At 40.2% G+C, this 26,421-nt stretch overlaps 1 protein-coding gene across 1 annotated transcript; it reads right to left on the bottom strand.

Moving 5' to 3' along the window:
- Nucleotides 1-335: 335 nt before the first annotated feature.
- Nucleotides 336-26,421, bottom strand: socs5a (suppressor of cytokine signaling 5a). The gene is made up of 2 exons (XM_063003662.1): nt 26,284-26,421; nt 336-1,976 (listed from the first exon to the last, which is right to left on the bottom strand). The coding sequence occupies exon 2, from the start codon at nt 1,955-1,957 to the stop codon at nt 398-400; it is 1,560 nt and encodes a 519-aa protein (XP_062859732.1). The 5' UTR covers nt 1,958-1,976; nt 26,284-26,421; the 3' UTR covers nt 336-397.

Raw genomic sequence — 26,421 nt, 5'->3', positions numbered from 1 at the left:
AAAGTAGTGAAAAAACTAAAACGATATTGTAAAGGTTCAAGTACACCTCGTATAAGAGGAAGGGCAATTAAAAGGCCCCCTCTGCTTCTACAAACCAAGAATCTCTAGGCCAAAATGTCTGTCTGAGACTTGTGTGTGTATGTATGCATATATGAAATTATTATAAACATTGAAGAAGCTTATACACTGTGTTAAGAAGCCTTTGCACCACTCCATGGTCTTACAACCCCCTTGCTCCAACAGGCATTTCCTAACCAAAATCTGTCAACTCCACAAAGTGCTGATTGGACTACTCTTCAAGAAGTCTGACCCCAACCCTTGTTGAGCGATGCACAGTGTAAGCCCCCGCCAAACTCCTTTCCTATTCTAGCAGAGGTAGAACCCTGCAGCTACTGTCTCACTTGGCTTTGAGCATCTCTCGCTCTAGCCAGCGCACCCGCACCCTCTGTTTATAGTGATACTCCCTGAGGTAATCCTGAAGCGCAGGTGGCAAAGGCAGCGCCGCAATGCCGTCATAGGTGGTCCCACGGCAGATGACAGCCCGAGCCAGGCTCTGCAGAGCAAAAGGAAAAGTCCGGTGGAAGGGCAAGGTGAGCAGAGGCTCAAAGAACATGCACGCGCTGGGGTCTTTGTAGTGCTCCAGTAGTGCCGTCACTGTGGCTGCATGAAAAACACAGGGGTCATGGGCATCAAAGCTAAAGTTGTGATTCCACTGTTCAATGCGAGCATGTAACGAGCGACCATATCGGCGAAAACTAACGGAGAACAGGTAGTCCTCTTGGGCAGAGTCACGTAGCAGAAAGGTTCCCTCAGGGCGGCTGTCCAGCAGAGCCTCTGCCTCGTAACGGTCCATTACACCCCAGTAACAGGGAAGTGCTGTGATCTGTAGCAGGTCTGGTACTAGGCAGTGGATGTAGTCGATTTGAGTGTGTACCTTCCAGGGACCTGGCTGCTTATTGCTCTCTGCAGATACGTGGCGCTGTTTGGGTCGGCGAGCCTGAAGACAAAGGGTGGTGGTGTCGTCGTCTTCAGAGTCGCAGTCGGCTGCTGCAGCTCCCCGGCTTTCCCCCACCGTCTCCCCTACACCAGGAGTCAGTTTGGGTCCCAATTTGTAGACGGAGGCCGAAGGAGCTGTAACAGCCTCCACTGTGTGGATCTGAGCATCAGGAGGTGGATCCACACCCTCTTCTATACTAAGCCTTCGCCGTTCACGCAGACGTTCCTCCTCATCCTCCGGAGAAGCTCGACCAGCATTAGGGGAATCTGTGCTACAGTCCACTGCTGTTGACGTAACAGGTGCTGTATGCTGTTTAATGAGGTGCCATTTACGGGCAAGCTCAGAGCCAGGCGCGAAGGGACATGTGTCCAGCATCAGCTCTGTGATCTGGATTTTGCGCTTGGGGACACGTGAGTGTGTGCCACGTGATAAACGTAGAGGCAGGCATAAGCCCATCGTGTCGTGAAACTGCTGGCGCAGTGTGCGTGGGACCAAGTCTGGCTCATCTCTGCTGCTACCAGTTACGTGCTTCCGGCGGGAGCGCCCACTCCTCCATTCTGTGTTCTCAAGGGAGCTCTGTGCCCTGGTGGAGAATGAGTGCCTCTTTTTGCCACTCCAAGGTGCATGTCGCGAATATGAGTCTCTGCGTGCCCCCAACGGAGCACACCCATCTTCACTGTCCTGCTCGACTGTGATCTCCAGTATCTGTGGCACATCAGCGACACAGTTGTGACCCCGACGTGCAACGTTGCCGTTAACCCTCTGAGAAACTACAGAGACTGTGGACAGGCTAGATGAGGGACTGGTGGCTTCCAGTACCCTCTCTTCCTGGTGCTGGTCCAAACTCTGAAAAGACGTTCGAGTCTGTGGTTGTGCTTCCCTTTGGGAACTTGCCTCATGGTGGAGCAGAGATTGACATCCCCTCTTCAGGTTGCTCCACACCTTTCCTACTTTCTCCATGAGGTGGGGGCACCTGAACCTGGAAAAGGAAGTTGCACATTAGTGTTCAGGCATATTACATAAACGGTTTAGTATATTTACAAAATAGTACTCCTGAGACCACCAAGAGGACTAAAGCCTGCACAAGATACAAGTAGTGAACAAAAAAAAAACTACTAAGCTTTTCCTTAGTGTTATGATTTAAAGGCAAAAGCAAAACTGATAAGTGGCCAAGTGATTAAGTTGTTGCCAGGCAAGCTTGTGGGGAACCAAGGCAAGTGCTAAAAATGAATCCATGGGCACACATTTAGACACCCCACTGCCACAGGCAGAGTTACAATACCAGTCTGGACCTGTCTGTCTCAACACAGCTTTCAAAATGTTGATTTTCATTATCTTTCAGTAAACTCTTTTGTTAGTGTAATTAAATATTTTAATAAGCATCTTGAGCCTTTCATAGAAGATTGGTGAATTACTCAACAAAAAAGACCATTCTGGATGTTTTATGACCCTATACACTTCTTATACCCTATTGCACTCCTTTGCAAGGAATGAGCCTTTCTATAGCTCAATCATTACTGCACTGACTGGGTAAGTTAAGCTAACAAAAGTACCGGCGTTATTCAATTGTTAACTCATTAACCTTTACTCCTATGTACGTTCGACGCTGTACATACCACGATGTACAGTGCCACAAGCAAGTATATCTTCCTTTACTACTTTCTTTTCTTTTGTATTTGTCACAGTCGTTTCAGATTTTTAAAGACAATTTTAAGACAGTTACCACAAATGGACTTCTCTGCTTTTAACTAAAAATCCTGAGCGTGAACTTCCAGACACATTCACAATTGGGTTGTGCAACATGAGTGTGTCCTAGTCAAGGTCCTTACTTGAACTCCACAAAGATACGATGGCAGGAAACGCTACACACTGTTCAGCCATAACATTAAAACCATCTCCTTGTTTCTACACTCACTGTTCATTTTATCAGCTCCACTTACCATATAGAATCACTTTGTACTTCTACAATTACTGACTGTAGTCCATCTGTTTCTCTACATACCTTTTTATCCTGTTTTTTAATGGTCAGGACGCCCACAGGACCACCACAGAGCAGGTATTATTTAGGTGGTGGATCATTCTCAGCACTGTAGTGAAACTGACATGGTGGTGGTTTGTTAGTGTGTGTTGTGCTGGTATGAGTGGATCAGACACAGTAGCGCTGCTGGAGTTTTCAAACACTGTGTCCACTCACTTTCCACTCTTTTAGACACTCCTACCTAGTTGGTCCCCCTTGATGTAAAGTCAGAGACGATCGCTCATCTGTTGCTGCTGTTTGAGTTGGTCATCTTCTAGACCTTCATCAGTGGTCACAGGATGCTACTCACAGGGCGCTGTTGGCTGGATATATTTTTGGTTGGTGGACTATTCTCAGTTCAGCAGTGACAGTGAGGTGTTTAACAACTCCAGCAGCACTGCTGTGTCTTGTCCACTCATACCAGCACAACACACACTAACACACCACCACCATGTCAGTGTCACTGTAGTGCTGAGAATGACCCACCACCCAAATAATAACTACTCTGTGGTGGTCCTGGGAGAGTCCTGCCCATTGAAGAACAGCATGAAAGGGGGCTAACAAAGCATGCAGAGAAACAGATGGACCAGTCAGTAATTGTAGAACTACAAAGTGCTTCTATAGACCGTTTCAATGAGGTTCAATAACAACGCTACTGCGCATGTCTGTTCCTTCCGCCTTTCCAGTAGCGCCATTTTTAAACATCCATCCAGCTGTCAACATGACGAGATTGTACTTTGCGAGTCTCCCGAACGCGAAACAAACGCGATATAAGCAGAAATTTATGATAGATCATCAAGTATCTTTACCAGCCCCTTTTGAGGAGAATTTAAGAAGACAGTGTTTTTCCGCTGACATAAAACGTTTGCCTGAGGTAACATACCCAGCCGTGTATCACTACCTTGTTGAAACGGTGTGTTTACACCAGAGAGGCAGTGAAAGCATACCGCAGTTTGAACGCATACAATTAATTATTAAAATAATTAGTGTGTCATCTCCCCTTTTGTGTCTGTTGAGCTAAGAGCCATTATAATATGATAAAAATATGACAAACCACAGTGAATTACTTATCATCTGAATTAGAACATACAGGGGTTGGACAAAATAACTGAAACACCTGTCATTTTAGTGTGGGAGGTTTCATGGCTAAATTGGACCAGTCTGGTGGCCAATCTTCATTAATTGAACATTGCACCAGTAAGAGCAGAGTGTGAAGGTTCAATTAGCAGGGTAAGAGCACAGTTTTGCTCAAAATATTGCAATGCACACAACATTATGGGTGACATACCAGAGTTCAAAAGAGGACAAATTGTTGGTGCACGTCTTGCTGGCGCATCTGTGACCAAGACAGCAAGTCTTTGTGATGTATCAAGAGCCACGGTATCCAGGGTAATGTCAGCATACCACCAAGAAGGACAAACCACATCCAACAGGATTAACTGTGGACGCAAGAGGAAGCTGTCTGAAAGGGATGTTCGGGTGCTAACCCGGATTGTATCCAAAAAACATAAAACCACGGCTGCCCAAATCACGGCAGAATTAAATGTGCACCTCAACTCTCCTGTTTCCACCAGAACTGTCCGTCGGGAGCTCCACAGGGTCAATATACACGGCCGGGCTGCTATAGCCAAACCTTTGGTCACTCGTGCCAATGCCAAACGTCGGTTTCAATGGTGCAAGGAGCGCAAATCTTGGGCTGTGGACAATGTGAAACATGTATTGTTCTCTGATGAGTCCACCTTTACTGTTTTCCCCACATCCGGGAGAGTTACGGTGTGGAGAAGCCCCAAAGAAGCGTACCACCCAGACTGTTGCATGCCCAGAGTGAAGCATGGGGGTGGATCAGTGATGGTTTGGGCTGCCATATCATGGCATTCCCTTGGCCCAATACTTGTGCTAGATGGGCGCGTCACTGCCAAGGACTACCGAACCATTCTGGAGGACCATGTGCATCCAATGGTTCAAACATTGTATCCTGAAGGCGGTGCCGTGTATCAGGATGACAATGCACCAATACACACAGCAAGACTGGTGAAAGATTGGTTTGATGAACATGAAAGTGAAGTTGAACATCTCCCATGGCCTGCACAGTCACCAGATCTAAATATTATTGAGCCACTTTGGGGTGTTTTGGAGAAGCGAGTCAGGAAACGTTTTCCTCCACCAGCATCACGTAGTGACCTGGCCACTATCCTGCAAGAAGAATGGCTTAAAATCCCTCTGACCACTGTGCAGGACTTGTATATGTCATTTCCAAGACGAATTGATGCTGTGTTGGCCGCAAAAGGAGGCCCTACACCATACTAATAAATTATTGTGGTCTAAAACCAGGTGTTTCAGTTATTTTGTCCAACCCCTGTATTAGCTAATGCTAAAACGATTTTTTACAGCCTAACTGGAAATACATGAAATATTTTACAGTAAGCACAATGAATTCATAAATAGTATGTTTACTTTTTGTATTACAAACGTAGAACCATGTTTCTTTACAGGTCTGTGTCTCATTTAAAAATTAAGCTAAGCTAATTATTACAGCTAATTAAGCTGTTAATATAATTCCATAGTGACATTTTCCCAAAATATAGTCCTATAAAGTTATGGCTTTTACACCGTATTCTAAGGAAAATGTAAACTTTTTAAGGCTAATGTTAGGTTTATGTTTATTCTGTACTATTAATACAAACATTAAGTGCCTGCGTATTTTAATACACGTAAGCTAAACGCCAGGGACAAGACACCATGAAATAATATACTGTATATTACATTTATTATAAGAGTTGATAGTGGGTATCCAGCCATCTCTCTTTACAGCAGCAATCCAAGCGTTTCACTATGCGTTCTTTTGGAAATCTGTTCACCTTAAAGCAAGTTTGTACCTGGCCTGAGGGAACATCCGCCAACCGAACAACATGGTCCTAACTTTAATTTAGACATACTGTCAAATAAATCACACCTGAACTAGCATAAAAGAATTGAAGAAGTTGTGCTCAATCGCTATTGTTCTGAGCGCTGTTTACCACCAAGCGGAAGCGTCTTAGGAACATCTACGTCACTTCCTGGACTCATGGAATATTCATTTGAAACGGTCTATATGGTAAGTGGAGCTGATAACATGGGCAGTGAGTGTAGAAACAAGGAGGTGGTTTTAATGTTATGGCTGATCGGTGTATATCACTATTGAAAAGCAAGTATGCACATATCAAAATGACCATTTTAAGTCTTTAAGCATTTGGATTTAATCTACTCTCCTAATACACTCGCAGTCATTGTTCACTTGTTATAAATTTGGGCAAATGCTAAGAAATTTAAAACGTCATGTATTCAAGACATAACCTGAGGGAAAAAAAACAAGTGAATGTCTTACAAACTAGTTACAAACTGAAAATTATAGTAATGTTATCACCTCACTACAGAAACATGATTTGTAGTGGTGTGGTGTAGGGTTCGGGATGCACCCCTAAATATAACTTCTACAGATGTAAATTATATGGAACCTCATGTTTATCTCTTTAAATGTCAATCCAACCATGCAGTGCTTTTGTGAATTTTCTGAGAATTTCCTTTGAGATGATTTAACAATAAAATCACTAATTTAAATACAAGCTGACAAAACAGGTAAATGACGAGTAAAAGACACTGTTATTTTTCCTTCCCTAATGAATCCCATGTGAACAGTAAAGACAAGAATCTGCTTTGTAAAGCAGTTGGGGATGATTCACATTTAACCTTACTAAAAGATTCCAGCCACAATGTTTTCCCTTCACCCTGCACGTGACACTGAGGTAGCTCTTGATTGGTTCTATTGGTTATACAATTCCCTCATGTGGCAGGGGACAGGGCCGCACCTCTGGAACAAACAAAATATATTTGACCTAAAATTGGTCTAGATCATTGACAAATAATGCTTCTCTGTCCTTAGAATTAAGGGATTTGCATTACAAAATGAATGTAGCTGCAGATCACCTGAAGGTCAAGGATTTAAGTATTTAGTATACTCTTTAGTAAAATGCAAACTATAGATATACAACTGTTTACAATAATAAATTTAGGCTAACCATACATGATCAGGCATAACATACACTCACTGTCCATTTTATCAGCTCCACTTAACATATAAAAGCACTTTGTAGTTCTACAATTACTCCAAGTCTATCTGTTTCTCTACATACTTTTTTTAGCCTGCTTTCACCCTGTTCTTCAATGGTCAGGACCGCCACAGGACCACTACAGAGCAGGTATTATTTGGGTGGTGGATCATTCTCAGCACTGCAGTGACACTGACATGGTGGTGGTGTGTTAGTGTGTGTTGTGCTGGTATGAGTGGATAAGACTGGAGTTTTTAAAACACCTGACTGTCACTGCAGGACTGAGAATAGTCCACCAACCAAAAATGTCCAGCCAACAGCACCCCGTGGGCAGCGTCCTATGACAACTGATGAAGGTCTAGTAGATGACCAACTCAAACAGCAGCAATAGATGAGCGATCGTCTCTGACTTTACATCTACAAGGTGGACCAACTAGGTAGGAGTGTCTAATAGAGTGGACAGTGAGTGGACACGGTATTTAAAAACTCCAGCAGTGCTGCTGTGTCTGATCCACTCATACCAGCACTAACACACCACCACCATGTCAGTGTAACTTCAGGGCTGAGAATGATCCACCATGTAAATAATACCTGCTCTGTAGTGGTCCTGACCATAGAAGAACAGAGTGAAATCAAGTTAAAAAGGTATGTAGAGAAATAGATGGACTACAGTCAGTAATTGTAGAACTACAAAGTGCTTCTATATGGTAAGAGGAGCTGATAAAATGGACAGTGAGTGTAGAAACAAGGAGGTGGTTTTAATGTTATGACTGATCAGTGTAATTGTTTTTGGAACAATGAGGAAACATGATGGCACTTACACCTTTTGTAGTAATTAACAAGCAGTACATTTTACAAGCACACTAGTTATCAGATATGTTAGCTTTCGGCAGTTTTTGACATGCCAACAGCCTCATGTGATCAGAAAATGTCCACTGATAAAAGACTAGAGAAAGATAAACGAACACTTGCATATAAAACAGACAATAGCTATCTCTTACTGTACATGTACACTTTAACTCCAAAAACACTGCAGCACATGGTACACTAACACTGTCATCATGTTAGTGTCATTGCAGTTCTGGAAACGGTCCACCACACTGACAACAACTGGTCAGTGAGAGTCACTCCCTGCTTTAATCCAATTCATCCATACTGGTCATCTATATGGAAAGCAATTGAGACCACCGCTCAATCCCTTTGGTTTTAGTAATTATAGAAATGTTGTGCTTTCTGTGTGTGGTGAAACTGAGCCTTGGTGATAATTGGATTTTCCCACAAGATGGTAATTACGAGGACAATTCTGCAATATTCTGGAGTGACCCTCTCAGTAGGGCTGGGCGATTTTCACGATTAATCAGTTAATTCGCATGAACGTTTTCACATGATGTTAGAAATGTGACAATCGCAATTGTTTACATACTTTATATTTTAATTAAAATGTCACGAGGCAGAAACTAACCAGACCCTCGCAGAATATAAATCAGGGAAAGTTTAATATCAAAAGGGCGAAAACAGTGTACAAAATCAGGTAGAGTCCAAAACCAGCGAAAACCAAAACAGTAAACGAAGACAACAAGGATTATACACGGTAACGGTTAGATTCAGAAATAAGGACCGCAAACACGATCGGCAAAACGAGACACAAACAGAAGAGTTTAATTAAGAGTGAATCAAACACAGCCGAACTGAATCAAAACTCCAGTGCCGATGAGCGCGATCAGGATTGGCTGACCGGGACATGTGATAGTCACGTGACAGTCCGTGGGAGCATGGAAATTGTAGTCCATATTGTTAGAAGCAGAACTTGCCCCCTCCATCCACCCCCCAATCACAAGAGGACAAAATCAAAGCTGAGCAGAGTGATTACTTGATGCCCCCCATGTAGATACTGATACAGACTCACTCAGTGGTGGAAACAGCACAGTACAGGCTCGTGTTCCTTTTAAGAAACCTGTAAAGAACTTTTTGTAGTTCTTTTCCTACTGTAAGGAGGTTCTGCTGCACAATATTTAAAATAAGAGTTGTTTGTGAGCTATTCTTATAAAGGATATAGATAATTCAGATTTCTATTTTGTTTTAATTATTGTTCATTATTGTGATATCGTTATTGTTATAAAGTTTGAGTCCCTTAAAAGGATAACTATAGGCAGTGTTTTTTACTATTTTTGCACTTCTGCAGTCTTTTACATTACAATGCAAAAAAAGACATTTTAGTCTTATTTCAATTGCATTATATAAGAACAAAAAAATTGAAATCGTAATCGAGAATCGGTTATAATTTTAAAATCGAGATTTTTTTTTTTTTTTTGCACAATCGCCCATCCCTACCTCTCAGTCAGATTAAAATCTCAGAAAATCTTTGGTGGGATTTAAAGCAGTTGCAGCATAGAAGTCAAACCTCAATGAACCAGAAGCTTTTGCACATGAAAGAATGAATAAAGAGTCTAGAGGAAAACGACAAGTTTTTATTTATTTTATGTATCAAAAATATTCTCTCTCGGTTCACTGATACCCCTTTTCCACCGACGCGGCACGGAGCCCGTTCCGGTTCCCGAACTTGATTTTGAACCGGTTCCGAGTGTTTCCACCGGAAAAAAGAGGTTCCAGACAGCAAACTAGCGGGCCAATCTGGCACCACAGAATACTTGGTTTTTCAGCCCGAACCGTGACGTAACCTGTGGGCGTGTCATGTTGTACAGCATAGCGACTCACCACTCCTGTGCTGAGAATGATCCACCACCTAAATAATGCCTGCTCTGTGGTGGTCCTGATCACTGAAGAACAGGGTGAAAGCAAGTTCATCAAGGCATCAAAACTCACTGATGCTATCAGCTGACCAGGCATCTACAATGATGACAGCTATGTCTGAGAAAAAAGGGATGTCCAACACTCTGAGATGGATTGGTATTCCTGCCTTGCACTCAATGTTTTTGATGGAACACAGGACCACCACAACAGTAACTGTGATAAAGCGGTGGATGAAAAAGCAAAGATCTGGCCATCCTTTGTCAAAATTACTTGGAACAACTGAAAAGTCAAAAACAGCCAAGACTTATCTTTTTGTATAATACATTTAAGTTTTCATTCCAACAACTGTTTCTTAATCCATATAATTAAACATGTTCCTATACAAATCAAATTTGAGATAGTTACATTTGGCATCATGCTGAATTGGCCTGTAATGGTCAATATATGCATCTATAGTTAGAAGGGGGCGTGATATTCTGTGGTACAGAAGTAAAAACACCTTCAAAAGTCAACTATATACACTTACTGGCCACTGCGTTAGAAACGCATCCTCATACATTGTAGATCTCCCCCTGCTCACCTTGAAACCAGACATGGCTCTTTGTTGCATGGATTACAAAGGGTGCCTGAGGAGGCCACTGAAGTACATATAACTTATTGTGAAGTCAATGGAGTCAGTGACATGGTGAATCATCACATTTCACTGTTCAACTAGCTTTACTAGAGGTTTATTAAGACACAGTCAGATAAAACTAGCTTCTGCAGCTTTATTTTCCTCTACAACATTCAATGTAAATCTTTGTTCAGCTTGCAAGTCCTTATAACTGCGCAAATAAGTGGCAAATTATTTTTAATAGCTGCATTAAGACGATGATCAAACTGACAATCATAACAATGCTTTTTCCTAAAATTACTCCTTATTACTTCCTATCTGCCAAAAGAGGCATGTGCAAAATGGTATGGCACATTTACTAGTTTGTTTTATTTTTAATCCAAACTAAACCCAGCAAACACAGCATTCAGTTTTATATACATTACAAACTGGAACATATTACCCTAGAACTGTCCTAAACATTGTTATTTTCAAAATCCAGGTTAAAAACATTTCTATTCTCACATGCCTTGAATTGTGATTTGGAGTTTTAAAAGCTTTGTACTTGACTTATAATTTATTTTACTTTTTCTCTTTTACTTATTTAATCTATTCTTCTCTTGGCTGGTCCCGTTAGGGGTCACCACAGTGGATCATTAGTCTCCATTAGGGCTGGCACCGATCCGATACTCGGTATCAGTCCGATATTGGCCCAAACCACTGGATCAGATATCGGAAGGAAAAAAACATGTAATCTGATCCGATCCTCTTGCTTAATGTAAATAACACTTAATGTAAATAACTGTTTGTGTGTAAAGCCTAGCACTACTCTAGCATTGTACACTTAACATTCTTAAAGGGCCAGACAATATACGTATATGTAATTCACATTACATGACAACTGTCGTTTATTGCCACTCACGCTTGATGACATCATGGTATCGGTATCGGCAGATACTCAATTTGCAGTATCGGTATCAGACATAAAAAAAGTGGTATCGAGCCAGCCCTAGTCTCCATCTTGCCCTATCCTGAACATCCTCCATCCTCAGCACCCTGGCTAATAATGGCTAAGCTAAAAGTAAGCATGTGTTACCATCTGAAATGCATTTTAATTTTACAAGTCATGGCACATTTGCCATATTCAATTCAGAGCAATTATCATGCTTTGAAAACAAAAAGAACAAATAAATATGCATTTGTGGACACCACCAATTGGTATTCAACAGAATAAAAAACAGTACTTTTTTAATCTTACAATTAATAATGATTTACCTACTGTTTGTATGGGCTTTTATAACAGATCTTAATCTAATTTGCTTATATTTCTTAGCAGCAGAAACATGGCAGAAAGCTTGTGGATTAAGAACAAGAGCTCCTGTTTGACTGTAGTCTGAAAACTGTAGAACAGCCTTTACATGAATCCTGGCACCGGATCACAAAGCATTAAGCCATTAAACACTAGACTAGCCTCTGCTCGGCTTGGGTTTCTGATACCAAGAACATCAACGAGCCCTGCACAGAGCCGCCACTTCCTGGAAGTGCAGGTCTTCTTCACCCCCCACCCGCCTCCCCTTTTTGCAGCAATCAACACCTGTTACTGCAGCCAAACTCTACTACACACCTCCTGTACTGGGGTCACTGTAGCACACACAATCTTCTCAGTGTCTTATCTGAATATGCACACTGTAGGATCGAAAACCTAGTGAGCTGCCTTGCTGTCTACTGCCTACCTGCCTAAGTAGAGAGGATTCTAATATATCATCGACTTATAAGACAGGTTATTCAGACACACTACTACAGACAGCGATTACTGCAGTTTTTGCTTACTAAGCTAACACAGTTAGCCTCAGGCCATTCAAACCAATGGGCTGAGGCAGCACAACCCGCTAGCATGCCAGCTAACATCTCCCTCCGTGTACTCAATATGTTACTCCGCATTGATCGATTAGTCCTCTTTTTGGGTTGTGCCTTTGAGAACACTATGACTGGCTGCTTTTTGTGTTTAGGGGAAGCTGATTGCCGTCATGAAAGAGGAAACTAAGAAGTAGATAGAAGATTGCGCACCACACACACACACACACACACACACACACATATATATATATAATCCATAAGAAGAAAAGTTTTGACAGAACAAAAGACATGTAAAAGGGTAACCCACAAATCTTTACTATAGAGCTTCTACAATCCTTAATTGGGTGGCACGGTGGCTAAGTGGGTAGCACTGTCGCCTCACAGCAAGAAGGTCCTGGGTTCGATCCTGTGTGGGTCCTTTCTGTGTGGAGTTTGCATGTTCTCCCCGTGTCCACGTGGGTTTACTCCGGTTTCCTCCCACAGTACAAAAGACATGCAAGTGAGGTGAATTGAAGATACTAAATTGTCCATGACTGTGTTTGATATAACCTTGTGTGAACTGATGAATCTTGTGTGAAGATAAACTACCGTTCCTGCCATAAATGTAACCAAAAGTATAAAACATGACGTTAAAATCCTAATAAACAAACAAACAAACAACTCTTACTTTGATTAATCTGTGATCGGTTTCATAAACACCACCCAGAGATATGTTCAAGGTGTGTTGCAACCATGATGAAAACCATGGAGCTGTCACAAAAGCTATAAGAGAAGAACATTTCTTTGCACCAAAAGATCAACAGGTCTAGAAAGATTTCTAGGAGCTGGGACAGTAGTAGACTTGCCTGGCTATGGGAGACCACAACACAATAAAGAAAACCCCCAAGGTTACTGCAAAAGACTTACAGGATGACCTAATAAAGCCTGTAACAAATTTGTCAGTGACAACCATAAAATAATCACTTAACCAAGTGACTTCCATAATAGATTTTAGGGTGAGAGGGTTGAATATTTCTGATTGCAACTGTATGTATACAGTGCTTAAAAATCTGGTAGGCTAGAAGTTGTTCGTGGTTTAGGTACACGGGGACAGTCAAGGAATGGCTTCAGTTTCATTGCTGGCTATATTTTTTATAATCTGTCAGTTACTTCTTTAATTACTTTGTTTAGTTTTTTTTTTATGTGAATTTATTTGTAATTTAATGCCAATGCACAGTTTAATGGACAGTGGTAGCATAGTGGGTAGAGCTTTGGGCTATCCGAGCCCATGCGAACAAGGCCCTTAACCCTGTCTGCTCCAGGGGCGCCGTACAATAGCTGACCCCGTGTCCTGACCCCAGCTTCCAAAAACAAGCTGGGATATGCAAATAAAATTTTTTGTTGCACTGTACACATGTATGTGTATATATTAGAGATGGGACGATCGATCGGCTATGAATCGGTATCGGCCGATTTTTAATCAAAATATGCTATCGGCCGATATTTCCTAAATGTAGCCGATCCGATCATGTGATATATAAAGACCACGTTAAGTTAACAGCTCAGTGGATTGATCCAGACTTTGAGCTACGAAGCACCAACCATCACATCGCCATTCATCAACAATCGTACAGAAACCATCGTGAAAGCTCTTCATGACCTAAAATAACATCATTAACGTTGTGCATCATACATACGATGTAATTTTGCTGATTGAAATATTTACTTTAAAAAGATAATTCAACCCGGTCACATCTGAGTCGATTCTATCAGCACGTTATATAAACTCCTGGTTCACTTTGGTAAATCGTAAGCGGTTCTTACTTGTGATGTAGATGAGAACAGAAGACGTTACAGAGCCAATCCGAGGCAAAAGTTTATTCATTACCAAATTCGTTAGTTCAGGATCATCTGCTGAACTTTTAGGATCATCAGAAAACTTTTAGCTGCTTAGACGGAACGAGTCTGACTCGGTTACAGATCTGTGGTAATAGCAGTTTAATTAAGCTTTTTAATGTAAGAGAGTCAAACAAAATGTTCTGTATTAGTTGGTGTTTATTTAAAACCACAACATTAATTAATAACAGTAAACACGGAGAGATAACTGAGAAGAGAAACTTACACTTCGCGAAAAATGAATCGACTCGTGAATCACTTTAAGCGATACAGTGAACAGATCATTTCTCTTAAAGGCACAAACACACGCACACACGCGCTGCTCCGGTTTATCTTCACTGTAAGGCTCTTTTTAAGGTTTTTTCAAACTGAACTGGATAACATTAAACCTGTGTGTGTGTGTGGTCAGTTAGACTAATGAAATATGTCTCCTGTGGGTAAAAAAAATAATTGTTTGATGTACTTTATTTACTGCTAAATTTGCAACAACCCCCCCCCCCCCCCCCTCCCAAATCGGAATCGGCTATCGGCCGATATCCCTGAAAGGAGATCGGAGATCGGAATCGGTGCCAAAAACCCCGATCGGTACATCTCTAGTATATATGATAAATAAAGCATTCTATTTTAATTTCACATTTGTTATATTCATGATAGGATACGTGTTTAGCCCATTGCTACAAAATGTGTAGCATTTTGTTACCGTTTTATCGCCTCTAAATGTGTAAAATATTTAATACTGGGCATTATTTAAATAAACATTTTAAATACACCAAACATGTTTGGCTTTATGGCATAATTTATGCTTCGAACAGAGAAAATGTCAGGATGACATAAGAGTTACATTCAACCATAATTATTCATATGAGTTACATTCACCTATTTTTGAGTTGTCATGCACATTTGTAATAATAATAATAATAATAATAATAATATTTAAAATGAAAATCCCCAGCAATGAAGACCCTGGTGCAATGACATCTGGTGCCAACTTTATAATTCATGTTGACGATTTTGTTGGTTAGTTTCTTCACATGATGCAGTACATGGTAGCATTTTTTTTTTTTCTTAAATACTGACTAATACATTGACAAAAAAACTTCAGGTCACATTAAAATTTTCTTTCTTCAACCATACTGGTGTGGATTTATGTAGCATAACTTATTAGTTCTGCATTCAGTGTGGAGGGTGTTTGCTTAGGAACTAGGAGCAAGCTGCTGCATTTTGTGCAAAATTAACAGGGTTGCTGGACGAAGAAGAAAATCTGCCATCAATATTCTTAACTACTACAAATTTTACCAGAACACTGAAGAGAATTTGTTCGTTTTAAGCAGCGTTTACATGGAAATGTAAAATGCCACTTAATAACGAATTTATTAGCACCAAATGCAAAATGGAATCCCCATATTTCTGTGAAACTTTATCCATAAAATATTATGGACAAGAACTTTAGCACTACATAAGGTAGTGGACATAAGCTGAGGTAAGTTTCCTCTAATAAGATAACTATTAAGCATGCACTCAACATTAAAGATTTATGGATTAATCCCACTATGTTGCCCTTGGTAAACATAAATCTCACATTAGTTCTGTTACCTAAGGAGTTCCTTGGGGTTCAGTCCCTGGCCCTCTGCTTTTCATTACTTATATGTTACCCCTTGGTCAGATAATTGCAGCCATAATCTTCACTTCGATTGTTATGCTGATGACACCCAGATTTATATCAGCACTGAGGCTACTGCTACCTTACTACCCTCTGCTCTTCCGTTTTGTATTCAAGATCTTAAACAGTGGATTAGCAAAAAATGTTTTACTCACTGGTTCCAAATCCATAATATCTAAACTTTCTGATGTTACTCTCAACCTAGATGGTGCCATTGTTAAACCCTCGTCGATAGTACGGAACCTTGGTGTTCTCTTTGATTTCTCACTTTCATTTGAACCTTACATCAAGAATGTATGAAAAAATGCCTTCTTTCATCTTCATAATATAGCTAGACTCAGGCCCGTGCTCAGCAAACAAGATGCTGAAACTCTAATTCGTGCCTTAATCACGTCCCGTCTTGACTCACTTCTTATTGGCATTAATAACAGATCCATCCGTTTACATCAGTATGTTAAAATTCTGCTTCTATTACAGGTTAGAAAATCAGCCCACATCACTCCTATTCTGTATCAGTTACACCGGCTACCTATCACAACTACAAGTCTTTGCACGGTCGTGCTCCCCCTTATTTAGCTGAGCTTATACACTCATACTGCCCTGCCCGTACACTCAGATCCACTGATGCTGGCCTTCTTGCCATCCCTTCTTTCAGACTGTTCTTGGCAGGGGGAAGATCTTTTAGTGTCATGGCCCCTAAACTTTAGAACTCTTTAACACAATCTCTCTGTTGCTGCTCCTCACTTTCATGCTTTAAAACTCAACTTAAAACATACCTGCTTTCTAAATATTTTCATCAATTCCCTTCTGTAAACAGCTTAATGTTCTCTTATAAAGCAACCTTGAGTATGAGAAAGGTGCTATATAAATCTAACTTATTATTATTAATAATTTGCAATATTATTACCATTTGTTGTTCTAATCTGGTAGAGGAAGTTTGTGTTTGGTAGTATATTAAGTAGAGATGTGCCGATCGGGGTTTTTGGCACCGATTCCGATCTGCGATCTCCTTTCAGGGACATCGGCCGATAGCCGATTGCGATCGGGGGGGAGGGGGGGTTGGGGGGGTTTAGCAGTAAATAAAATAAATAAACTTAAAAAGAGCCTCACAGTGAAGATAAACCGGAGCAGCGCGTGTGTGTGTGTGTGTGTGTGTGTGTGCCCTTAGAAGAGACGCTTTGTTCACAGTATCGCTATAAGTGATTCATTGATTCATGAGTCGATTCATTTTTCGCCAAGCGTAAGTTTCTCTTCTCAGTTATCTCTCCGTGTTTACTGTTATTAATTAAATGTCGTGGTTTTAAATAAACACCAGCTACTACAGAACATTCTGTGTGACTCTCTTACATTAAAAAGCTTAATTAAAAAGCTTAATTAAACTGCTATTACCACAGATCTGTAACCGACCGTCGGACTCGTTCCGTCTAAGGAGCTAAAATTTCAGCAGATGATCCTGAACTAACGAATTTGCTAATGAATAAACTTTTGCCTCTGATTGGCTCTGTAACATTTTCTGTTCTCATCTACATCACAAGTAAGAACCGCTTACGATTTACCAAAGTGAACCAGGAGTTTATATAACGTGCTGATAGAATCGACTCAGATGTGACCGGGTTGAATTATCTTTTTAAAGTAAATATTACAATCAGCAAAATTACATCGTATGTATGATGCACAACGTTACGATGTCTGTACGATGGTTGATGAATGGTGATGTGATGGTTGGCGTCTGGATCAATCCACTGAGCTGTTAACTTAACATGATCTTTATATATCACACGATCGGATCGGCTACTTTTAGGAAATATCGGCCGATCGCCGATAGCATATTTTGATTAAAAATCGGCCGATACCGATTCATAGCCGATCGATTGTCCCATCTCTAATATTAAGCATGTAAGCAATCTGGATACATTTTGATTTGTGAAGCCAGTTATGTTGCTTCTTAAAGTCTTTAAAGGGAATGAGGAAAGCTTCTTACTGGGACAAACTAAAAATAATTTAGAGGCCTTTTGTTTCATGTTAGCAATTCTGAAAGAACGAACTAAATAAAACTGCAGCTCCTACGTCACAGTAAGACTCAAAGTGAGCTAAATTAAGCCTCATTTTCCAGCATAGAAGAATAAAGCTTTAGACCAGAAAATAGAACGAATGTGTGCATGAAAAATGACTGCATGAAGTCTGTGCTTTACATGCCCAATATCGATACTGATCTTGGGTGCAGCATTGGCACAGATACCACATTGGTGCAACCTTACATAAATTAATTCCAACTGAAGCACAAAGCTAAAAAGAAAAATCTAAAGTCAAATAAATCTGTGCCAGTACCAGTAAGGTACAACCTGTTTATTATAATAAGTAGTTGAAGAATTTCTTCTTGTTCCTCAGCCTTTGTCCAGTTGTTTTGGTTACGGGGTCGGCATTTACAGCTTCTTCCCATTAGGGGTTGCCGGCGGGATTTGGGACAGTTTTACGCCGGATGCCCTTCCTGACACAACCCTCCCTATTTATCCGGGCTTGGGACCGGCACTACAATGCACTGGTCTGTGCATCCCAGCGGCTAGGTAACTATGGGACAATTCAGTGTCTCCAATTAGCCTAGCGGCATGTCTTTGGACTGTGGGAGGAAACCGGAGCACCTAAAGGAAACCCACGCAGACACGGGGAGAACATGCAAACTCCGCACTTCACACTGTTCCCTGGTCAAGGTAAACAAAAAAAACTTGTGAAAAAGAATCAGCCATTGTAAAGCTATGACTAACTGCAAGGAACATTTGCCTTTAAGATATTGGTGTAACCTGTTTTAATGCATACCATGCCTACAATAAGCTTTGTTTGTTTTATTTACTGAGAATGCTCCTGTCAACTGAGCAAACAAGTAAATGGGTTTAAATCTTAGCAGTGTTATTGGTAGGATGGGCACCCAGACAGATATGATTGGCTGAGGAGGATGGCCGAAACAGCCTAGTCACTTGGAATGCACTCGTGAGGGTTGCATCAGAAAAGGCAACCAGCATAAAAACTGTGCCGAATGGGTCGACTGGCTATGTCTGTTAGATTGGCACCCTGCTTAGTGTACTTCTGCCCTGCACCCAGTGTTTAACTTTGGAACCAGTCGCACAGCTAATAAAAATAAAAACCAATTTATGGTCCACCTGGCATGAAAAAAAAACTATGCCAAGCCATTGCTTGTGACGCCCATAGCTATCAGGGATATTATCAGCAAAGATAACCCATTGTTTACAGTGGTTAGTTGTAAAATGGGTTCACACTCAAACACCAACAATGATCCATCAGAGAGACTGTAAAACAATATATTCCCACTGTTTAACAGCATATTTAACAAGAATTTTATTATCACACCAATTTATCTCATACAGAAGCTAGAAGCTGTGACGTACATCATAGTACCAGTGTAATTACTGAATATTATTTGGTGAGATGTGAGCACAGGCCGAGACATTCTATGCAAGTAGTACTGTGTAGTTAACTTGAGCAACTTTTACAAGCAGAGATTAGCAAGTTTATATCAAACCATTGTACATCATTCTCCAGTAAGGCTCATTAAGTTAAATGAGAACAAAGCATTCGCACAGTGAAAAAAGCGTTTGCAATGATTCAACCCTGGTTTGGTTTTACTGCAGACATAAAGCAATATAACCCTAAATCAACATAAATACAGAAAGTAAATCAAATATTTATTATAGGATCCTGAGGCAATTTTCTAATGTGTTGGTTAAACTGCCAAGTGGCAGTACTGGAGGACAAACATGGCTTTCTGTAGACGCACAAGGCCTTCTGGGCAAAAAAAAAAAAAAAACAGTAAAAAATACATGGGGGAAACATTTTACAAAAAGCGTTTGAATTTGACATTATGTTAGGAATCCAAATATAAATGCTAGACACCTCATCACAAATCTGTCTTATGTCTGCTCATGGACCTTTATGTTAACTTTACAGAGTACAATCAATGTCCCTTTATTGCAGTTAGAAATTTGCATTCGCAAATGTACATGGTTTTAATCAATGCTTGCAACATTCGCAAGACTAAACATGCCGTACTAAACATGTCAATCAGTCAGATGTGCATTCTCAATAATTTATTAAATCATATTTACTTAAAAAATAACAAAGCAGTTAAAGAACATTTTGGATGAAAAAAACAAAACCTTTATCATACACCATGCAATACTGTGTGAACCACAAACTAAGCTTGATGAATAAGACTCCCTCTAAACACTGAAAAGAATAGAAAAAAAGGCCAAAATACTTTATACTACATTATTGTTTTAGCTACAAGTTTTGTTAGGAAAATGTACATGTGGATCACCTATAACAGAGAACCTTGTTAATGTGGCTAATGTGCTAATGTGAATTGAACTGTAGAATTATGGCATTTTGTTATGTAGTGAGTCTGTTGTCAGTATTATCCTGGTAGTCAAACATCCACAAGTTGACATTTTTATCAAAAATAAATACAAACTGCTTCTGAAATATTTAGATTGGAACCCCAGTTTCTCTGTATTTGATTAGTTGACAATTCCTTCCCACTAAAGCATTCGCTTCTATACAGTGGCAGCCACAATTGTGAAAGGTTGAACCTGAATCTGCATTACTCGACACAAGCAAAGCCAGCTACCTCAACTTTACAAGCTGCAGGTGTCTTTACACAGAAACTAACATACTAGGGATGCCAATAAATAACCGGTTAACCAATACACGACTAGAAAGTCATTGTTTAATGTTTCTGATTAAAAATATAATTTAAATTCATTTCCAGCTGTTTAATTTTACCAACCTTGTTTTCAATTTAGAGTGCAACTATAGTACAGAGAAAACGCTTATTAGTAAAACCCCCTTAGTCACCTTCAGTCTGGTACAGGGTTTACAGAAGTACACTATAAGTATTCGCTCGTCTGCCTTCACACGCATATGAACTTGAGTGACGTCCCATTCTTAATCCATAGGGTTTAATATGATGCCGGTCCACCCTTTCCAGCTATAACAGCTTTTTTTGTGAGGTCAGACACTGATGTTGGACGAGAAGGTCTGGCTCTCAGTCTCCGCTCTAATTCATCCCATAGGTGGTCTATCGGGTTGAGGTCAGGACTCTGTGCAGGCCAGTCAAGTTCTTCCACACCAAACTCACTCATCCATGTCTTTGTGGACCTTGCTTTGTGCACTGGTGCGCAGTCATGTTGGAACAGGAAGGGGACATCCCCAAACTGTTCCCACAAAGTTGGGAGCATGAAATTGTCCAAAATCTCTTGGTATGCTGAAGCATTAAGAGTTCCTTTCACTGGAACTAAGGGGATTGGAACACCTGAATTCAATTATTTGGATGGGTGAGTGAATACTTAATTTACATTTACATTTTCAGCATTTAGCAGACGCTTTTATCCAAAGCGACTTACACAATGAGCAATTGAGGGTTAAGGGCCTTGCTCATGGACCCAACAGTGGCAACTTGGTGGTGGCGGGGCTTGAACCGGCAACCTTCTGTTTACTAGTCCAGTACCTTAACCACTGAGCTATCACTGGCCCTTGCACTGGCAATTTAGTGTATATAGAGATTATAACTCAAACTTTAAAACTTATATGCATTTATATTATTTAAATGACTGAACTATTACACATTAAAATCAAAAACTATAAAGCCAGTTCACGTCAGTATGGAGTATGATTGCATGTGAAACTCTGAATGTGGATCTGTGTGTAACTTTAATTAAAAATGTATATTTGGCATCATATTCCACTAAAACTGCTAAAATCTGCTTATCACCATATAATATCTACACTAATGTAATTTTTATTATTCATGTTAAGTAAACTCTTTGCTATTGACTGTGTAGAATCTACATTCCGAATGCTGAACTGGTTCTGCCCACTGTGTTGGTGCATTCTACTGTTCCAGATTACCATGCTACACAGTTTTAAATATATAAAGCATGAAGACGTGTTGATATGAAACTGAAGTGTTTAGGTGTTTAACCGCTGACTCATGACAGTTGGTTCTCAGTTAAAAGATTTGCAAAATCTTGCAAAAAGCTTGCTAGTGGTATCACTGAAGTAGAACCACTTAAACAATCACATTGATCACACTGTAACCAACTGTATTTGACCATGTTTTCAATATAATTGCTCCTTATACAGTGCCTTGCAAAAGTATTCAGCCCCCTTGAACTTTTCAACCTTTTGCCACATTTCAGGCTTCAAACATAACGATATGAAATTGTAATTTTTTGTGAAGAATCAACAACAAGTGGGACACAATCGTGAAGTAGAACGAAATTTATTGGATATTTTAAACTTTTTTTAGAAATAAAAAACTAAAAAGTGGGGCGTGCAATATTATTCAGCCCCTTTACTTTCAGTGCAGCAAACTCACTCCAGAAGTTCAGTGAGGATCTCTGAATGATCCAATGTTGACCTAAATGACTGATGGTGATAAATAGAATCCACCTGTGTGTAATCAAGTCTCCGTATAAATGCACCTGCTCTGTGACAGTCTCAGAGTTCTGTTTAAAGCGCAGAGAGCATCATGAAGACCAAGGAACACACCAGGCAGGTCCGAGATACTGTTGTGGAGAAGTTTAAAGCCGGATTTGGATACAAAAAGATTTCCCAAGCTTTAAACATCTCAAGGAGCACTGTGCAAGCGATTATATTGAAATGGAAGGAGTATCAGACCACTGCAAATCTACCAAGACCCGGCCGTCCCTCTAAACTTTCAGCTCAAACAAGGAGAAGACTGATCAGAGATGCAGCCAAGAGGCCCATGATCACTCTGAATGAACTGCAGAGATCTACAGCTGAGGTGGGAGACTCTGTCCATAGGACACAATCAGTCGTACACTGCACAAATCTGGCCTTTATGGAAGAGTGGCAAGAAGAAAGCCATTTCTCAAAGATATCTATAAAAAGTCACCTGGGAGACACACCAAACATGTGGAAGAAGGTGCTCTGGTCAGATGAAACCAAAATCGAACTTTTTGGCCACAATGCAAAACGTTATGTTTGGCGTAAAAGCAACACAGCTCATCACCCTGAACACACCATCCCCACTGTCAAACATGGTGGTGGCAGCATCATGGTTTGGGCCTGCTTTTCTTCAGCAGGGACAGGGAAGATGGTTAAAATTGATGGGAAGATGGATGGAGCCAAATACAGGACCATTCTGGAAGAAAACCTGTTGCAGTCTGCAAAAGACCTGAGACTGGGACGGAGATTTATCTTCCAACAAGACAATGATCCAAAACATAAAGCAAAATCTACAATGGAATGGTTCACAAATAAACGTATCCAGGTGTTAGAATGGCCAAGTCAAAGTCCAGACCTGAATCCCATCGAGAATCTGTGGAAAGAGCTGAAAACTGCTGTTCACAAACGCTCTCCATCCAACCTCACTGAGCTCGAGCTGTTTTGCAAGGAAGAATGGGCAAAAATTTCTGTCTCTCGATGTGCAAAACTGATAGAAACATACCCCAAGCGACTTGCAGCTGTAATCGCAGCAAAAGGTGGCGCTACAAAGTATTAACACAAGGGGGCTGAATAATATTGCACGCCCCACTTTTCAGTTTTTTATTTCTAAAAAAAGCTTAAAATATCCAATAAATTTCGTTCCACTTCACGATTGTGTCCCACTTGTTGTTGATTCTTCACAAAAAATTACAATTTCATAACGTTATGTTTGAAGCCTGAAATGTGGCAAGAGGTTGAAAAGTTCAAGGGGGCTGAATACTTTTGCAAGGCACTGTATGTAATTGTAACAAAAAAATTTATTGATTACCTAATACAGAATGGTAATTTATCTGATTTAATTGATAAATGGGATGTGATGAATTGTTCTGCTAGTGAGAAAATGATGTATAGATAGGTGATCCGTCATACAATATAAGCAGTATTTAATGCTAGGTATGATACTGTACAGGTGAATGGACAGGTCATCAGAGCTATGCAGTAAAGGATCACATGCATGCTGGACAGGCCATTAATCAATCACAGCTCATCACACACTCATAATTCACTCACTCTCACCTAAGGTCAATTTACAATAGCCAACCAAATATTTGCATGTTTTAGGGAGGTGGAAGGCAAAAGTGTTCCGTAAGTAAACTAACAGAAAGAACATGCAAATCTAACAGAAGTGACCGTAGGCAGGGATTAAACACATACTGCTCTGTGGCACCCATTCAAGCAACTGCACTGTTGTGCTGAGCGACTGAAGAACTGTTATATTCTCAATCAGAAAAAAGGACATCAAGGGAACAGGATAAGTGTTTGTCATATTACAGAACAAATCAGTATTGTGAACCGAATTCTGAAAATATTCCAGTTTATCACAGTTAAGAAACTTGTGATCATGTATTATTTTAATGATAAAACAAAGACTAAATTATGTATACTCTCAATGTAAAATAAAACTACAGTAGATAAAGTGGTGGGGATGGTAACCACTTTACATCTTGATGTTTAATATACTACACTTTCATTTATGCACTTGCCTGTTTGTCTAACCTTCAACACAGTAGTACATATTTATAAGAATAAACAAATGCATTGATACAAGTAAAAAGTTTTCAGCCACTGTATTATTAAAATGCATATGCCCTTGTACAAAATGCATTTGGCTTTATTAAAAAGGATGTTTGCCATTGCTTGGGATATTTTTAAGCAATGACTAGCCTATTATTTCCGTTCCTACATCCCATACAAAACTTCTTTATTTAAAAGAAGCTCATACACGTGTGTCATTTGCACATATGCATTTAACGATTTTATATTTGGCAGGTAAAAAAACTGAATAATTCGTTTTTGGAGAAAAAAAAAAAAAAAAAAAAAGAGTTGTGAGAATTCTCAAGATCACTATTTACAGTAATCCCTCGCTATATCGCGCTTCGACTTTTGTGGCTTCACTCTATCGCGGATTTTATATGCAAGCATATCTAAATATAAATCGCGGATTTTTTGCTGGTTCGCAGATTTCTGTGGACAAGGAGTCTTTTTATTTCTGATACATGCTTCCTCAGTTGGTTTGCCCAGTTGATTTCATACACGGGACGCTATTGGCGGATGGCTGAGAAGCTACCCAATCAGAGCACGCGGATAAGTATCCTGGGTGCTGATTGGCTCAGCGAAGGAGAGAAACATTAGATTCCGCTTTATGCTGTATAACTGTGCGGGAAATGTTTATAAGAGTGTGGGAGGGTTTATAAGGGCTTAAAATATATAAAAATAACTATATAAACACATGGTTTTTACTTCGCGGATTTTCACCTTTCGAGGAGGGATTACTGTAATTACTTAATTATTAGGATTTTAACATCATGTGTTACACACTTTCGGTTACATTCATGACAGGACAGGTAGTTACTCGTTACTCGTTACAAGATTCATCAGTTCACAAGTTTTAATGTCAAACACAGTCATGGACAATTTTGTATTTCCGATTCACCTCACTTGCATGTCTTTGGACTGTGGGAGGAAACCGGAGCTTCAGGATGCAAACTCCACACAGAAAGGACCCAGACCGCTCCACCTGGGGATCGAACCCTGGACCATTCAAGAACACCATAACCACAATAAAATATAGAGGTAGAAGAACCATGATCTGGAACTGCTTCTGTTGCACAAAGGACACTGGGGCATCACACATCAAAAGGAACACAGACTATCCAATAGATCAAACCATATGAAGGGGGTATTTGATCATACATGCCAAGAAAAATAAATCTGCACATTTTAACAATACAACAAACCCAAATAATGTGCCAGAAGAGCTAAAGACTTCTGAAACAGAAGGTAAACCTGCTTGCATATCCTAATTCCCCGACTTAAATACCACCGACACTTCAGGAAGAATATTAAATTACAGGTTGATCAGAGAGACTCTTGTGATTGTGGAGAATTAAAGATAGTTTGTCAGGGCAAAAACTGCCAACAGCTTCAAAAGTACTACAAGTACTATTGGGAATAACTGGTGCTATCTGAATACTGTTCCCAGAGTAAATACATACCTTTATTTAAAACTTGTAGGTACAAAGTGAGTAAATATTTAGTTAGTAAATGCACTGGAATGATACTTAATGGCAGAAAGTGGTTAATTACCTGCCACCCCCATACCTCTCCAAACACTTTGAAGGAGGATGTTGGCTTTTTTGCCCATGTATGCATTCATTCTAAATATGCTTTAGTTGGTGTATTTTGATGTAACACGTTACTGGATATATTTATTAGTATATTTGAAACTCTGGACCTCAGCTCACTGTGGAGAGTATACTCTACAAAAGGAGCATGAGGAGGTGCATTGACTCTGGCTGCTAGAGTTGAACCGGCTCCCGACCTAAGCCAACAGGCCTACTGAAAACTACTTTAAAGGCCTCAACACGCTCCAAAATTCAACCAAATATAAACGACACATAACGTAACAACAAGCAAAAATGAACTTACCTTTCCTCCCGTCGGGCTCTTTTACTATTTTCTCAAAGGCTTTTCTTTGTTTGCGATAAAAATGCGACCAAGAAAAGTCGGATACATTTTCCAGTGTCGGAAGAAGTCGGCCGATATGCGTCAAAACGAGCTGCTTTA

Source organism: Trichomycterus rosablanca, chromosome 10, assembly GCF_030014385.1.
Source record: "Trichomycterus rosablanca isolate fTriRos1 chromosome 10, fTriRos1.hap1, whole genome shotgun sequence".
Lineage (NCBI taxonomy): Eukaryota > Metazoa > Chordata > Actinopteri > Siluriformes > Trichomycteridae > Trichomycterus > Trichomycterus rosablanca.
Note: the sequence above shows the minus strand (reverse complement) of the source record. Positions and strands in the feature narration are given on the sequence as shown.